Source organism: Melospiza melodia, chromosome 20 (assembly GCF_035770615.1).
Source record: "Melospiza melodia melodia isolate bMelMel2 chromosome 20, bMelMel2.pri, whole genome shotgun sequence".
Lineage (NCBI taxonomy): Eukaryota > Metazoa > Chordata > Aves > Passeriformes > Passerellidae > Melospiza > Melospiza melodia.
Window position 1 is genome coordinate 5119566 of NC_086213.1, and position 16579 is coordinate 5136144.

Sequence of the window (16579 nt, forward strand, 5' to 3'; positions counted from 1 at the left end):
GACACAGATGTTGAGTTGAAATACATCTTACTGCTTCCCACCTCCCTCTGTTTCATCAAATAACATCATTCAGCACATATATAATGTAACAGGGGGTTTTTCCTACCAAATAAGGAGGGCCCAATGCAGAATAATGGATTAAATCCAAATCTAGATGTGTGACAATGAATTTCAGAGATAATGGAATTTGTATACATGCCCCTCTAAATATGGAGCAGGCACAAATTCCTCAGTCAGACACCTGCATTCTGCCTTCCACGTCCTCTGCTGGCACTAGGGCCTTGCTGATTTGGGCACTAAAATGTCATTTATGCTCCCTGTGTTTGCTGCCTGTTTTGGGATGTCTCTGCCACACATCAGAACAATGTGGTTGTCCAGGGACCAGACCTCTTTCCAGCACAAGCTGCACTTCCCAAACATGGTTGAAAATTTATGTAAACATAAATAAATGAAGAGAACCAATACCAATACATTAGTAAAGCAAAAATAAGATTACCTATGACACAGAAGCACTAAGGACATTAGAGGAATTGCTGCATTCTCTCCTCTCTGTCACATTAAGTGGTTTAATATAAAGCCTTTATTTTTATACCAATCAATAGCACTGTAAGGTACCAACATTTATCTTCAGAAGCACTGAAGGTACAATGGCTCAATTCTCAATTGTATTAAGAGTGAGACTTCAAAGATATTTATGAGGAACAAGATGCAAGTTAGATTTCCAGTATGGTTTCCAAAAGCTTCTGAACAAGTCGGGTGCCTAGCTCCTATTGATCTCAACCCTTGTCAGGCAGTTTAAAAGATACTTCAAGTTGCCTATCCCTATCCTCTGGTGCCCACACAACTTTGGAAACCTCCTTTTGCTGTGATTCACCTCATTCTGAAACTGTCCAAGGGCTTAGAAAAAGGGATATTACTCTTTCCAATAGAAGAGGCAACAAAACTTAGGAAAAGACACTTCCCACATACCAGAATAGACATGAATTAAAAGTAATTTTATTCCACTTGTCAATGACATTTCTATAATATCTGATAATAAGGCAAGCTACTAAAAGTCCCACAAGACATATCAGACCATTAAAATAGTATTCAAAAACCAAAGAGGAGTTCACAGAACAGCCAATTCTTGGGATCATCAAAATCAGTGGCAAGATTCCCATGTGGACAAATCTGATCAGTGTAAATGTTTAATAAATCAGCTGACTTCACCAGTGTTTGTGAAGTTTAATACGGCAGCAATTAAGGAGAGGTAATGCTTCACTGACTTCAATGAAAAACAGAATTTGGCAGGAAGGAAAGCGAAAAAGCACATTGAAAATATAATATCAAGGCACAAAAAATACATGCTACTTCCAGGCATATGCTTTAACAGGTAAAGGTTTCTGGGAGGATTTTTTTTTTTTCGTTTTTAATAGGCTGTTGAACTCCTGACAGATGATTCTTGTCTCACCTGCACCTGCAGAACTCCCTGGATTTCTGGGCAGTCGCTCCAGGTTGATGTTGGTGCAGGGAGAGGAAGTTGGCACAGCTCTCTTGAAGGTGTGGTAATAAAGCAGAGCAGCAGCTGCTGAGGGTGCAGCCACATCTTAATGCTCACCAGAGCTCACTCCTTTTAACATAGAATATTTGTGTGACAAAACAATTGTATTCTGTGAAACAGCTAATGAAAACAGCTGTCCCATGCTAGATTTTCACAAGGTATCAAGAAACTGCAGTAATTTAGAGGCCATCAATTCTGGAACCTGAGGCTGCTTGCTGAGTAGTGTCTAAGGATCAGGAAGTGTGTCTGTAACTAGGCAGAGGTGCACAAGTCTGTCCATCTCTAACTGCAGTGATACACAGACCAGTCATAGAGATGAGAGGATGAGCCAAACAAAACCCACATGAACAAAGCAGAACACAATGAAACTATGTGCCTTGCTGGAAGCACAACAACAAAGGGATGAAGGACATCTGTTTAAAAAGAAGATCTTTTGTCAGATAAAAAAATAGGAACTTTTTACATATGTGAGGTTTAAAGAGGAAAATATGATCAGTGCAAATTTAATGCGGGACAGGAGCTAAGTCAAGGGAGTGCAACAATGAAAGACAACAAAACAGAAATAAATTATTAAGAAAAACATGGATGCAATGGAACAAGAGTCTCTCTTAATAATCAAGTGATTGAAATCGGTCCCAGGTGTTTAAAAATCCAAGGTAAAGTTCGAAAAGCTGAGGATGACAAAAGAAAGCAGCTGCTGAGTCAGAGTGCGCCCACGGCATTATAAAATCACAGAGCAGGGTAAAATCACAAACCCATGGGTACAGTTGTGTCATGTTGAGACTATTTTAAAGTAATGGACAAATCCTTAATGGCCTGATCCAAAATCTGCCAGAAGTAACAGGAGTTCTCCTACTAGCGTCAGTGGGCTGTGCATCAGATCTTACACTGTGCACCATAAACAGTCTGGATATGTTGGCTTTGTCTGGCCGGGGTCAGCCAGGGAACATCACAGATCCAGCATACATTCCATGGAAAAGAGAAAGAAAAGGGATTTTGTTTTAGGGCAAGATCTCATTATACATTAGGGTAAAAGAAAAAATGCTGCTTTATACTGAGATGTCTTATAAATAAATAGTTTTGAAAACCTGGTCACGCCATGCTGATTAACTAACTGGGCTATCAGTTCATTCACCAGCAACATGCCTCTGCAGACGTGTAGGGTCAGAGCTAACAGTCTGGAATGGTTTCCATCTCTTCTTTTTCCCCCCTCCAGAGGTTTACATGTTGATATCATCCAAGTGCAGTCCTGGTCTTCAGATAGCATGCTGCAAGGACACAGAAATATGTGTGTTTAAAGGAGGAGAAGACAGAGAGTTTGCCCTGTGAATTTAAATTATTAATTCTACAGATCTAATGGATACATTATGCCACATTAGTGGTACTTGTTCTCTTAACAAACATCCCTCTAGACTAGCAGCTCAATACAGTTTTGAGTCAAAGAGCTGAGTTTCTAATGGCATTGGTCATCTGTCAATCTGAACTGAATTTTTAAACTGGGTTACCTGAATCAATGCAAATCAGGGCCTTCCATTCCAGGAAATGGGCTCTCACTTGACAAAGATTCATGAGGTCAACAGCATCTCTGCTTCCTTGGAGTGGTACATAAAGCAGTCAGAATAAGAACAACCCTCCAGCAGTGGAGAACTTGGTAAATCCCACAGTAACACTCAACATGCTTTAAAAGGACTGGGAAACCTGTCCTGTGCATGTGCACCAGGAGAGCAAAGATCTGAGGAGTTCCCTCAAATTCCTGTGTAGGGGAAAGCTCTCAGACAATAGCCATGGATGCCCTGAAATATCCCTGGATTCTGGGTTCTGCTGGAGTCTGAGGGATCTCCTCATCAGGCAGATACAGTCTAGCAGCTCCTCAAGGAGGGATTTGGGACTCAAGGCACTGCCCAGTAAATATATCCTGCAGACAGCATTGATGCCTTTGCTGACTGTCTCTTGGATGCTACTCATGGCTCCACTGGGTAGAATCCATAGTGGGAACATCTCCTCTGTGCACAGATGAAACAGCTCTTTCTGGACCAGGATTTTTTATGTGGTTTGCTAAGGAAGTCAGGCTGATGTAACCACACTGTCTGTGCACCTGCACACTGTGCCACTACTCAGCCTTCCAGCTGAGGGAGCAAACACTTTGAGAAACAGGTAGAGGACTTTAGGCTCCTATGTTTTCACAAATCCAGTGAAACAAGGTAAGGATCAAGGAAATAACCAGTATGTGCCCTTACCACAGAAAAGCAGCAGTATGAGCTCCCCGGCTGGATGGACACCAAGAATTATAGAGCAGGAATGCCCTGACTTCAGGCTTGGAGCTCTTTCCCTTACTGGCAGGCCAGTCCCTGCAGCACAAGACCCTGACTCGTTTATTTTTATGGTAAGGTGCAGAGGACAGGATGGCCAGTGTAAAGATCTGGAGGCTGGCTGAGTAATCCCTGTCCTCGTGCTGGTCTTCAGCTTGTCCTGTCTCTGAAAGACAGGCAGTCACTGAGTGGAATGCCTGCAAGGCTTCTGAGAGCTTCAGGAACAGGACAGCACAGACACTAAAAATAAACTTGCACTCCTTTTCCTCCTGAAGAATTATTTCTAAGTCAGTGAGGAAACTGTATGTGTACATCTGTCACAGCTGCACAGTCTAAACACTTCTCCTTTTCCTCCTACCTGGAATTACCAATGCTGCATTACTGCACATGAGCTTGATTTAAAACCCTTCTGATTCTGAGCAATGCAATGTCCTCATGTGCCTTCCTCACAGCCTGGCTGGCTCTGTGTTCCTTGGAAGCCATGCTGACAGGTGGCATTTCTGTGGCTTCCCTGGGGTGAAGTTCTAAATCAAGTGAGATTAAAGAAGGGGTCAGAAGTTCAGGCTCCTCTACGAAAGCACTGAAATACCATAATGGTTTGCATAAAATTCCAAACTCACAGCGTTTTGGCTTCCTTCCTCAGAGCAAAACTGTTGCTGTCTCAGTCTACTGGAGTTTTTACTTCTCTCTAACACCTCTCACTCACCCTCCACATTTCTGCTTGGCTCACTGCTACTTGTCCAGACTGCAGAAGTCCACAAGAGAGGAGCACAGAAGATGTGGGCTGTATATGGCTCGTGGCTCAGCTGGGTGGCAAAACTCATGTGAGCAGCACTGCAAAGTGTCACTCAGACACTAGAGGTGGTCTAGTAATGTGCTGTGAGGAGCTGACTATTGTTCTGAACTACTCACATGGCAGCATGAAGTAGAACATGACATGTTTAGATACATTTAAGAATAGGGTTTGGGATCTCTAGGATCTCCTTCACTTAAGTAAGGAGGATCCAGCCCAGGCTCTTGTTTCCCTGAACCCTGCCAGCAGAACTCAAATGTAATCCAAGGGTGTCTCATGTCAGCAAAACCCAAATCAAAACAGAATTTGGAATCTGCTTCAAAAACGTTGGTGCTGCTCTGAAAACAGATTGTAAATGACTTGAGAGTCCTCACTGACTGACAAGATCGCCACCTTTTGCTGAACAAAATGCCCACAGGTGGGAAGGCTGACTGCAAGCCTGTGCAAGTCTGGGGAAAGGTTTCTGAGAGGAGCATGATGAGAACAGGGGCACTGGGTGGGAGCAAACAGGGTATGGCACACACAGGCTGTGGCACACAGCCCTGCCCTGCTCCAGGTCACGGTGCTGTCCCCTCAGGGAAGGCAAATACATCCCATTTCTCACTGCAGTCCTTGATGGACAACATGCCTGAGGCACACATGCAGGGCCAGACTGTGGTGACACAAATGCCAGCTGAAGTTACATCTGAGCAAGCCCTGGAAATGTAACTCAGCCCTCGGGACTGGCGAGGCAGGGGCACAGGGAAAGCTGACAGGGGAGAGTAAAAGCAAATGGGGAAGAGTAAGGATAAATTTGGCCCAGTGTGGAATGAGGCCCAGCCCTGATCTCACACACAGCACAGCTCTGCACTCAGAGTCCTCAGCAGGATGAGGGACATGCCAGGACTGATCAGGACACACAAGTTTCATTGCTGGGCTGTCAGCTCCAGTGATGCAAGTGATGGCTTCCCCTTGCCTACATTTGGGGCCATGGCTGCAGATCATAGATGGTTCCCAAGTGTTGGGTGGGCCCTGCTCCAGGATATAAATATGTATCACTACATATCTTAATACATGTTTGCTAAAGATAACATGCCAGTGTTTGAGACAAATGAGGCTCTCTGAGGCAGCAGGAGAAGCCCCAAGCTGACTTAGCTCTGAGTAAATCCTCAAAATGAGAAGTCAAGGCTGTTTCTTCCCTGCAGTAGATGTGTAGGTGTTGGCTGCTGTTACTCCTGTGCTACTGCTGCTCTGTGACTGAACCAACCAGGGAAGGCACATGAGGACACTTGGAAGTGGGGGTTTGCTGAAAAGTGAAAGGGTCTTTCTCTTCCCAAGTCTGGCACTATTATTGGGAGTACATTTGGGAGTATTATTGGTGGTATAAAATCATTGTTTGCTCAAAGCAGGAATTTCCTGCTCTTCCTCTCTCTGCAACTTCTACCATTTCTGCCCTCAGCACACCTGACTAGATATTTTTCTCCTGGCTGAGGCATGTGGAGTTGTTTTGAAGGAGGCTTCAGAGCCAGCTGAGCCTGACTCAAGTTCCTGTATCTATAAGAAAAGTTGTGTAACAATTGATGGAGATTCCCCCCTGCCAACCTGACTTGGATGTCTCACTTTTGTTGCCTCTCAGAGGCTGGATGTTGTGGTAGAGAACTTGAGTTCTCAGTACACTTAGCATCTTTGATGCTGGCAGCAGTATCTCCCCAAGGTAATTTGCAGTGAGATTTGTTATCCCTTGAAGACCAAAAGAAGCCACAAGGAATGTCAACAGAAAGAACTGGGTACGGTGGTATCTGATTAATTTCAAGTGGATAAAGTACAGGAATTAATCTTGGAAGGGTCAAGCTTTTCATACATACTGCTAAAGTCTAACTTCCAGGAAAAATGCATGTGTAGGTCATGGAAACATTAAATCTGTGCTTAATGGTGATCAAATAAATCTGCCATATTATTGTATCAAGGCTATTTTGTGCTACCTTACTATATATTAAAGTTAGCATAGAATTAATTTACAATCACTCCAGCAGAGTGGCTGTCAGTAAATAATCATGAGAAAGGCACAAATGGGTGTGAGGTCACTGAATGGAGTGTGAAAAGCCATTCACAGCAGTGGAATGTCAGACTAAGACAATTTAGTATAAAGTAAAAAGGTCCAAGAGTAAGGCAACAGAGGGGACCCAGGTAAGCATGGAGAGTGGAAAGACCAGCTGGGTGCTTCTGTTCACTCATTTTCACATCAAAAGATTGTTGTTGCCATCAAATCCTTTCCCAGAAGCAAAGGCTCTTTGGAGGGTGACAAGTGAGAGGGAGAAGGGGAGCAGTGAAGAGGCTGGAAGGGTAAGAGAGCAGAGTGAATCCAGTGAACCTGAACTCCTCACAAAAGTCATGGTACCATTTGGCCAAGGAAGCTCTGTGGAAACTATGTACAGAAATTAATATCCCAGCAGTGTTCTGAGGGTTCCCAGGCACCTTCTACCCAACAGAGAGTTTTCTCTTAAAAAAAAAAAAAAACAAAACAAACTCCCAGAACCAAAATCAAATTAAAAAGTCCTCAAAGGAAAACAAAGTTGTAATATACTGGTTTACTGCTGCCTGGTCACTGTGAATGCTTCTGGCCAGTGCTGTCTGCCACTCCTCACACTGCCCTTCCCTCCCCTACGTTGAAAAAATAACTGAGCTGCTCTCCTTGCCTGAGAAATGATGAGTAAGGAGGTGGAATTTACTGCTGCTGTCAATTACAAAACTTGGCACCCCCAGCCTGAAGAGCCTTGGGTTTGAATCTGCCAGCGCTGAATGAGCTGAACACAAGCTGAACCAAGACTCCTGCTTGCAAAATGCACAGAAAATTAATGAATGCACAGGACACTTAGAGTCTGAAACAACATCTAGTAATGTCCCACAGAGCTGGACCCCCTGTCCAGTAACTTCCCTGCAGCTCAATATGTTGTATTTCAATTTTTGTATGAAAATGCTGTACACGTTTAACCAGTTACTGCATTCCACTCCTCAGAGATGTCTTCATTTCAGTGGTAAATGGGGTGTTCTCTGTTTATAGCTTATGCATCAGTTTGTGCAGTGCACTGAAATGCCCTCCAACCAAACCAGCCAATAATAAATTCATTTAAATTGGTTATTTTAATGGGAAGTGCACAGTACTGTGGAGAAAAGAACACATTGTTGCACAACCTTAAGAAAGATTATCAATATCCTCAATTGCTTTTGTTCTCTTTTCCAGTAATCCATTTGGGTAACCCCAGAGATTCATTTGTTTGTTTCTATTATTGCAGGTGTGGGAGGACAGTAACACAGCATAGAGAGTGAAGGGCCTTACCCCAGGGCCTTGTGTCTCTACACAAGTCAGAATGACATTTTTGATCACTTTTGATATAGTTCTGGTCATCTATTTTACTATCAAACATAGAGGAGTAACTGACCGTTGTCTCCTCCTTGCAGAGCTAAAAGATCTGTTGGCCAGACCATGAGACTGAAAATTAGCACCTGGGGACTCTGTTACCTGAAATTTAAAGATCTCAGGTCACTTGGTCTGAAAGGTGGTGAAGCTGAGGAGGAGAAAACCCAAAACCAACTGGCCAAAATAGGAAAAACATATTGGAGCTGCAAGAGTTTCTAGAAAACCACCTGCTGCCAAGACAGAGCCGCTTGTGTTTAACCACAGACAACAGAATTTTCTAAGGTGTTGAATACAATAAAATTCTTTTGGAAAGCATACATGCATCCCTAGATAGATAAAGAGAGGTGGCTGTGGCAGCCCTCAGTGCCTGGAGGGAGGGCTGTGGGAGCCCTTGCTCACCGTGGTGAAGTGAACCGCGCAGTAGATGCCGATGATGATGAGGCCGATGATGATGGAGGCCACGGCCACCCAGAGCGCGTTGCGACCCAGCCGCTTGGAGCCTTCTATGTCCCCCTGGTTGTAACTGTTCAGAGCCTGCAGGGGGCAAACAGGGAATCACACTCTGCCCTTCGAACACAAACCTGTTGGCAAAGCAGCACGGCAGCGCTGAACCAACAGAACCAATCAATGTCCGCTGTCAGGGTAAGCAGGGAGTCCAGTTTTCTGTTCCACTCATTTTCTGTTGGAATGTTGAGGGACACAGGACAGATGATGGACTTTGGACCTGGTAAACATAAGAGATTTGATAACAGGATGCTTTGGCAAAAGCAAACAGAACTTTGAAAATTAGACCTGGATTGCAAGAAGATGAAATCAAACGGTTTACCAGAAAAAGAAAATCCCATTGAACTCTGCAAGCAGGAGATGCTGTTATATGCATAAGTTTGTGTATGTGATTTTAACCTAATCATTGTAGTACACATTACTAGTCTCCCTGAAATAGTATATAAGCATTTGTATCCCACAATAAAATTGAATTCTGATCACCAAGTCTCCCCATCTGATCAGTCTCCCCATCTCTCTCCATTGCTGACAATTTTCAGTACCTTTCATTGAAGCTACAGCTCTTTTCTGTTTGTTTGTTTGTTTTGTGGTTTGTTTGTTTTTTGTTCAGTGGTGGGCCTTTGTTTATATGATACACACCTGTCACTGTAATATTTTCTGAAAAATTCCCTTGCCCAGGATTCTTCTCCTGGGAAGGTGAGATGCCTCAGAGAAAAAAGAAAACAATAATTATCTGATTTGCTTCTCCTGTGTTTTGCTGCTTTGGAATGTGGTTGGAGATTGTTTATCCAATATGTGAATTGTTTTAACTTAATGGCTAATCACAGCCAGCTGTGTTGAGGCTCTGGAGAGAGTCACAAGGTTTTCATTAGTATCTTCTAGCCTTCTGTAAATATCCTCTCTATATTCTTTAGTTTAGTCTAGTATAGTATTTTAATATAATATAATATCATAAAATAATAAATTAGCCTTCTAAGAACATGAAGTCAGATTCATCTTTCCTCCCAGTGATGTGGGACCCAAAAAATACCACACACACCAGCATAAAAGCTGTCAAACCAACACCAACCCACTTGCATAAACCAGTGGCTTTTATCTTTGGAAATAGTTTTGTAGTATATGGGAATTATTATTTGGCCACTTCACTGGCAGTGAGATAAATTCTTATGCTTTACAAGATATAAGCATAAAAAAGAGCATAAACAGGCTGCATTTTTAGAGAGAGTGTCAGCAAAACTTTAAAAGGCTTACTAATTACCTATTTTTCCAATATTTTACTTTTCCAAACAAAGTTTGAAGAATTAATGGGTAGTTTGCTAGTGGTGGGAAAAATACAAACTGAAAAAATATAGGGCATCTGAACAAAACATCTGAGTGCCATCATCATGGGCTAGAAGTTGTGTTCCTTTGCATTCTGGAAGACACTGATAATTATGATCATAGACACTGATAATTATGATCATATCCATCCTGAGGTGTGCATCAGCTATCCCTATATTTTCTCAAGAGACTCGAGTTTCTCTCTACCCACCCATGGCTTAGCAGATGCTGTACATTCATTACATGCTCAGATTGCAATGTGTGATAGGACCACTCTGACCCTCTACACTTCTGTGAGACAGACTGTAGGATTTTCTGAATTAATTTTTGGTTTAACCAAACCATTTCTAAAGGAAAAGATTCAGTGAACCACACAAAGTGCTGCAGCATATGAGTCTAAACACAGTTTGTAGAATTTTTTCCCAAGAATGATATGCTATCAAAGCATTAAAAAGGGCATTATTCCTAAGAATTCTTTTGTAAAATCATGAGAGTTTGAGTTCATAAGCCATAACACTGAGTCCAGATTTCTAGATCAGATTTCACTATTAAACTCAGCATACTTCCTCAGGGAATCAGATTAGTCACAACATGGTTTTTAGTATCTTGTATATATTTCAGGAGGTATCAGAGAAATGGGAAGAGTAGGGGGAGAGATATGGGGACCTAATCAAATTAACTGCTCTCTGGACTAGAGAATTCAGATTGTCTCTAGAAAACAACTGTATGAGGTATCACCAAGTGCCAAAATGAAAGTGCTTCAGCTATAAATCACTTTTTGCAGCAAACAGAACAACAGAGTGAAGAGCTGAGACTGTGGAGGGCAGGAAAGGGATGAAGTTCAGAGCACACCAAGCACTGCTGTGCAGCCATTTCCCCCAAGCAGGAAAGCAATGAGGGGCACGATGTGTGTGCTGTGTCAATTAGTGAGCACGCAGAGCTAATGGGCTGGGTGCACCCGTGGTGTCAGCACTGCAGGAGCATCAGCCCAGCCCAGACAGTCCCAAAGCAACACAGCCCGCGTTCCTAGAACTGCATCTCAAGGATAAGTGCAGGTACTTATTCTCTGGAGCCTACAAAAGGCTGAGATGCTGATGCACTCATGTCCTTAAAGAGAGCACTGATACATTTCTTCCCTTCCTGGAAGCCCACATGCCTAAACATTTCTCTGGTTTGTGTCCCCAAAGAATATCACTAAAACCTCTGCTCTGCTGTCAGATTTCATTGAGGTTGGAAAGCACGTAATGGGGAAAGAGGGAAGAGATGGAAATGAGAGATGGACACGAGCACGTGGTCAGACAGGACAGTGCCAGCCCTGACCCTGCTACAAAGGGGCTGGCACTGTCCTGTCACCAAAGCCACTCCACTGTCCCCAGCAGACCTGGCTGCAGAAGAGCTTTCTCCAAGTACATTTGGAAAGGTCTTTAAAAGGATTATGAGGAGAAACACAGCTCAGCTGGCCTTGAGCAGACTGACCTCCTCCTGTGTGTGCCAACACCCACCAATGCCACTGTGGCTGCAGGGAGAAACACAGAGAAGCAGCACAGACACCCTGGCCCTGACTCTGTGCTCGCCTCTTATCAAAGCACTCCCCTTGCACGGCATCTGCAGGGGGTTCTGCAGACACCATCGACTCAGCTCCCCAGCCTGTGGTCTCAAAAGTGAGACAGAGTTGTAAGCAAGACCTGACAGCATCAGCTTGCAGTTCTGGGCCATTTTACTAATGTATTTAGGAAGTCTGGAAAATCTCCATGTGATTTCTGCAGGTACTACATAAATAATTCACCATACAAACTTTAATAAATAATGCCATTTTAATATAAATCCATGATGAAGAGGAGGAAAACAACATTAATGATAAAGAGAAGGATTTGGGAGAGTCAGGAAGGAGACCAAAGTTTCTCTATGAAGAGGTTTAAATTAAATGAAATAACTTAGAAAGCATTCAATAAAAAAAATAAGAGGTTTGAGGGAGTGGTTGGGGTCTGATGTAAAGCTTTCTGAAATTCATTACTTCCATCTGCTTCAAAGGGCTCCTGGTCAAGTTTCCAGTTTTCAATATTAGACAGAGATAACAACAACTGTTAAAGCTTTAACTGTTACATCTATTTATTTCCAAGGGCTTGGCAATATATTGAGAACACAGCATCTGTATGAGGCATTTGGTCTGTCCAACTTTTAAAACAAATTTCAGCCCTTTTCAGCCTAACACCATATGATTTCTCAGGTTTCTGCTACCTCACTGGCTATGAAGTCATAATGTAAATTAAAGCCACAGTTCTGCAGCTGTTTATTTACTTGAGTAATCTCAGTGACTTCACCAGGTTCACACACATCTATTTATAAAACATTCCCAGTCCAACAATAAAGTGACTTAAACTCATGTGAACAGAAATGGTCTGAATTAGCTATAAAATATTAATCCCTTTTTATGTGTATTTCTTGTTCCACACCCCCAGAACACTGATCATGGCAAAACCATGAAAGAACACTGAGATACTTCAGAAATCTTCCTCTACTTTTGTTACAGATCTGGGCAGAGCAGACTGAGGTTCTCTGATCAGCATTTTCTAGGCTCTGTAAGGCAGGCTGGGTGAACCTTAATTGGCTGTGCCTGGAAAGGAGACACTCTCTAGTTCAGAGCTGAGGAAGAACCAGACCTGCTGACTCAGGGTGAGTGCTCACTGTAGGAACAGCTCCCAGGGAAACACAAAGGAGAGGGGGCGCTTGGGGAGCAGTTCAGAACAGGCAGGTGCTGAGCAGGGGAGTGAAAGGGGAGCTGGCTCTGCAGGGTGCTGCTGAGGAAAAACAAAAACCTTCCAGTTTGCAAAGGCAGGGCCATGCAAAAATGCCTTAACAGCAGCTGCTGAGCCCTGCTGTTTAATATTCCTGAATATTAAATATGCTGCTTAATATTCCTGAAGTGAGTTCAGGCTGTCCCATATGGTGTTAGATATTCAGGTACCTACAAGCTACCTAGCAAGGGGTGTATAAATAATAAACTCTGCAAGCAAACTTTCTAAATACAGAAACATTGGTCACTGCTGGTCACTGAGCTGGCCACAGCCAACACACTGCACATGGCTCCTTAGGATCCCAATTAAAAGAGGTGAGAAAGCAAGGCCCATCCTTTCCTGTCCCCACAGCTTCCACCACCCTCTAATTTGTTGTCTCTGCTTAGGGAAACCAATATAAAGACAAGGCATCTGAATCCCACAGCAACAAATGCAGACAAAGAACTTGTTACTATCAGAGGCAGATGAGCCAAGATTGTCACAGCTTGACCACATATGTTGTTTGAAGCATGGAAATGATTAAACGAAAATGTGTCAACAGCAAGAGGGAGTTTGGAGCAAAAATCAGTGAGAAATAGCTTTGGAGAGACTGTTTGGAGGTTGTTACAAATGTAAAGCCCTATGGAATTACAGAACTAGTCTGACATCCCTCAGGTGAGAGATCTCTGCAATGAAGACAGCTGAAGGGGGGCAATGAGAAGGGCCAACAAAACGTGTTCAATTGTCAGACCTCAGTGCTGGCATTGAAAATATCTGATTCATTTCCCAGAGTTATTCCACAGCCCCCCTCTAGCTGTGACCCCATGAGCCAGACACAGCCAGTCCACCCAGCCAGGTCTCAGGCACAGCTGGCAGCTCACTGAGAGCTCTTTGGGCTCACCACTGCAGAGAAGGAGCCAAAGAGCTCAGTGACACAGTGCCCAGCCCCACACCAGAGAAATCTCCTGAGCCACAGAAGCCTCCTGACCTGGTCCTGCCCCCAAACTCTTGCCTGTGGTTATTACACTTGTATGGGAAAGAAGAGGGCAGAGCTGAGGGAGGTGTCCCTGGGGCTGACCGAGCCAACTGATGGCAGAGCAGTGTGACACAGCTGCTGGAAGCAACAAGGAGCAGAAATGATGGCATCTGGGGCTGCACAAGGCTATTGAGAGCAGTGATCCTACAGCCAGGAGTCTTGGGGAAAACAGAACTCCATTTGCCAGAAATGCTGAGCAGTGCTCACCCTGCAAGTGGCCAGGGGTGCTCTTGTAATGCCAATGTGGCAACACAGTGATGGCAATAATGCCCTTTCTACCAGCTCTCCTCTGACCCCTGCCATGAGAAACAGGTAAGGAGCAAGGAAAGTTATTATTGCAATAAGGAGAACTTGCAAAAGGTTTATTCTAAAAATAAAGGAAAGGAGGTAAGATCTGTAACGGTGAGGTTTGAGCCTCCAAAGGTGAGAAAGGAGCGAGGAAACCAGTGCTGGAGTTGTAAATGGGGCAGCAGAAGAGACAGAAGAGACTGAAGACAAATCTGTCACTTATTTTGGGGGTGTGTTAGAGCCCAGACTCTACTTTTAGAGTGAAAACATTGTCTGAATTTAGAACAGTTAAGGAGGGCATGACACAGGTACACAGGGTGCTGAACCATGCCCCCTCTAGAAGCCAGTAGGTCTTTTCCCTTTAGGTCCATTTTATGAAGTGGAAATTTGTAGAAAATCCACTTTTGAGGGTCTTTAAATCTGACCCAGAGTCTCAGGTAAGCTCTGCAGACCGTAAAGGTGTCTTCTGTAAGAAAAGAAAATAACCACCCTTGTATCTCAGTGTTAACCCTCAGCAGCTCCAGCTGAGAAAGGGAGAGAGGTGCAGATCCCAGCAGAAGTGGAAATAAAACCAGCCCAGGCTAAAATGCAGAACCTGCAGCTGAAGACAATGCAGCAGTTACAGGTTGCAGCTTGGAAAGGCAGGGGGGTCAGGCTGTGGAAAAGAAGTTGGACATGCTATTTTTATAGAAAAGGAGAGGTTTTAGGTAGGATGTGTTGAAACAGAAGCTATTCCCAGACAGGGGAGGTCACTGGTCTGGTTTTTGTTTCCCCTGTAAGGGAGTGGGCAGCTGAGACCTGCACAGGCTGTTCAGCATTCAGGAAGTGCTCTTCCCACCCTGGTTCCTTCAAACCCCCTGGTAACAGCTACTGATGCCTGACTCCAGAAGCCTGCATGAACTTCAACCAGGCTGGGGGTGGAGATTTCTCCATATGGGGTGCAAAAATCTTTAGAGGCCAAATTCTGTCCTTGACAGTTAACTTCTGTACAGCCCCAGCACCTTGATGAAAGCAGTGTCACAGGGAACAGACGCTCCCAGCCCCAGATCATCAGCTCTCATTACTTTATATAGCACCCTCTGTGTCCGTGGACAGAAAGGATGCTGAGTACCAGCAGAACCAAACCTTCCCAAAATAAGGAAAAAAGCATACTGTATAGTTCAGGTAACAACAAAGGAAATAAACGCAGAAGAAAGTTAAAAAAAAAAAAAAAGAAGAAGAAGAAAGAAAGAAACAAGACAGCTAATACTTAACCACAAAAAAAAAAAAAAAAAAAAAAAATACACAAAACCCCAAAAACTTAAACAATGGCTTTAGAATAGTAGTTTTCAAACTTCAGCAATGTGATTTCTCATCAATCTTTACTCATCACTCTTTACAAGAGTGTGTTTTGGGATATTTTAGACAAAGTTAGCTATTCTTATACTTAATTGCAAAAAGAAATAACTACATTTTTACTTACCTTCTCAGCTTGGCTGTCAGAGAAAAGGATGAAAATACACAACATGTTTTAAACCTTTTTCAGCTCCTAAACAACAGAAATACATTGCAGTGTTACTGATAACACCGATCATGTATATGAGGAGAAAACTCTGGATCTGACTCTGCAACTTTTAACTCAGAGAAGGAGATTCTGTTCCAACAATCCTTTGGAAGTTAAGGGGATTGCTGGTTTATTAAGGACAACGTGTATCAATTTCAGATTGTAGGAGTGAGGCTGTTCTCTCAGTGTGTTTGATACTCAATTTACACGGGCAATTGCCAACAACCTACAATCGTTATCATCATCTGTATTATTCTAACAAAGAGTATCAAAGAGCCTGTTTACTGGAAAAAAGGCACTCCTATTATATTTGATTAGCTAAAGCAGAAACCAAATCTGATTTCTGTTCTCCAGCTGACACTTTCACACAGATACTCTGTCCAGTTCAGCGTGCGCCTTAGTTGATGCAACAAACCCCGCTAACTGGAATAAACCCGCCACCTGACAGTGCGAACTTGTTGGAAGCTGCCTTTCACTCCACGCTTTCCATCGCTGCTGGGATAGCTCGGCGGTGCCCCTGCCCGCGCCCGCGGATGCTCCCAGGCTCGCTGCCTCGCCCGGTGTCCGCAGGCTCCGGGACAAGCGGCTCCAGGGCGGCTGATGCCCCTGTCCCTGCCGGGGCCGCTCGGAGCCCGAGCCGGAGGTGCTACTCACCATGACGGCGAACACGAAGGCGACGATGTTGACGGGATAGGCGGGACAGAAGCAGGAGAGGATGCTGAGGAGCAGGTAGTTCTTGGGCCGCGGCGGCGGCGGCTCGTCGGGCAGCTCATCCTCGATGTTGGTCTCGGGGCTGTTCTCCAGAGCCCGCTTGATGTCGGCGCCGGCGGGGAGCGCGGACATGGGGCTGCGCTGCGGCGGGCGGGCGGCGCGGAAAGCCCAGCGCTCCGGGCAGGCGGGACCGAGCGGCGCCGAGCCAAGGGAGCCGCCCCGGGCCGGGGCCGGGGCCGGGCGGGGCGGGGGGGCTGCGGCGGGGCCCTGCGAGCACGGGCTGCGGTGATGGGAGAGCGCCCGGCCCGACGCCGCCCGCCCGCCGAGGCTCCCAGCGCCCCGGCCCCGGGAGCGCCCCCGGGCA

At 44.6% G+C, this 16579-nt stretch overlaps 1 protein-coding gene across 2 annotated transcripts; it reads right to left on the reverse strand.

The window, feature by feature from the left end:
* Window positions 1-974: 974 nt before the first annotated feature.
* TMEM233 (transmembrane protein 233) lies at window positions 975-16371 on the reverse strand. Of its 2 annotated transcripts, XM_063173062.1 has the most exons (3): window positions 16159-16371; window positions 8439-8573; window positions 975-2808 (listed from the first exon to the last, which is right to left on the reverse strand). In XM_063173062.1, exons 1-3 carry the CDS (start codon window positions 16345-16347, stop codon window positions 2797-2799), a joined length of 336 nt encoding a protein of 111 aa, XP_063029132.1. In that variant the 5' UTR covers window positions 16348-16371; the 3' UTR covers window positions 975-2796. The 2 variants fall into 2 exon arrangements, with proteins under 2 accessions (XP_063029132.1, XP_063029133.1); XM_063173063.1 differs by lacking the exons at window positions 975-2808; window positions 8439-8573 and adding an exon at window positions 8587-8763.
* Between the last annotated feature and the right edge of the window lie 208 nt (window positions 16372-16579).

Coding starts and splice junctions, on each gene's coding strand:
- TMEM233 (XM_063173062.1), bottom strand. CDS start 16,347: ATGTCCGCGCTCCCCGCCGGCGCCGACATCAAGCGGGCTCTGGAGAAC. Junction 8,574..16,158: donor CCTTCGTGTTCGCCGTCATG/GTGAGTAGCACC, acceptor TGCCCCCTGCAG/GCTCTGAACAGTTACAACCA.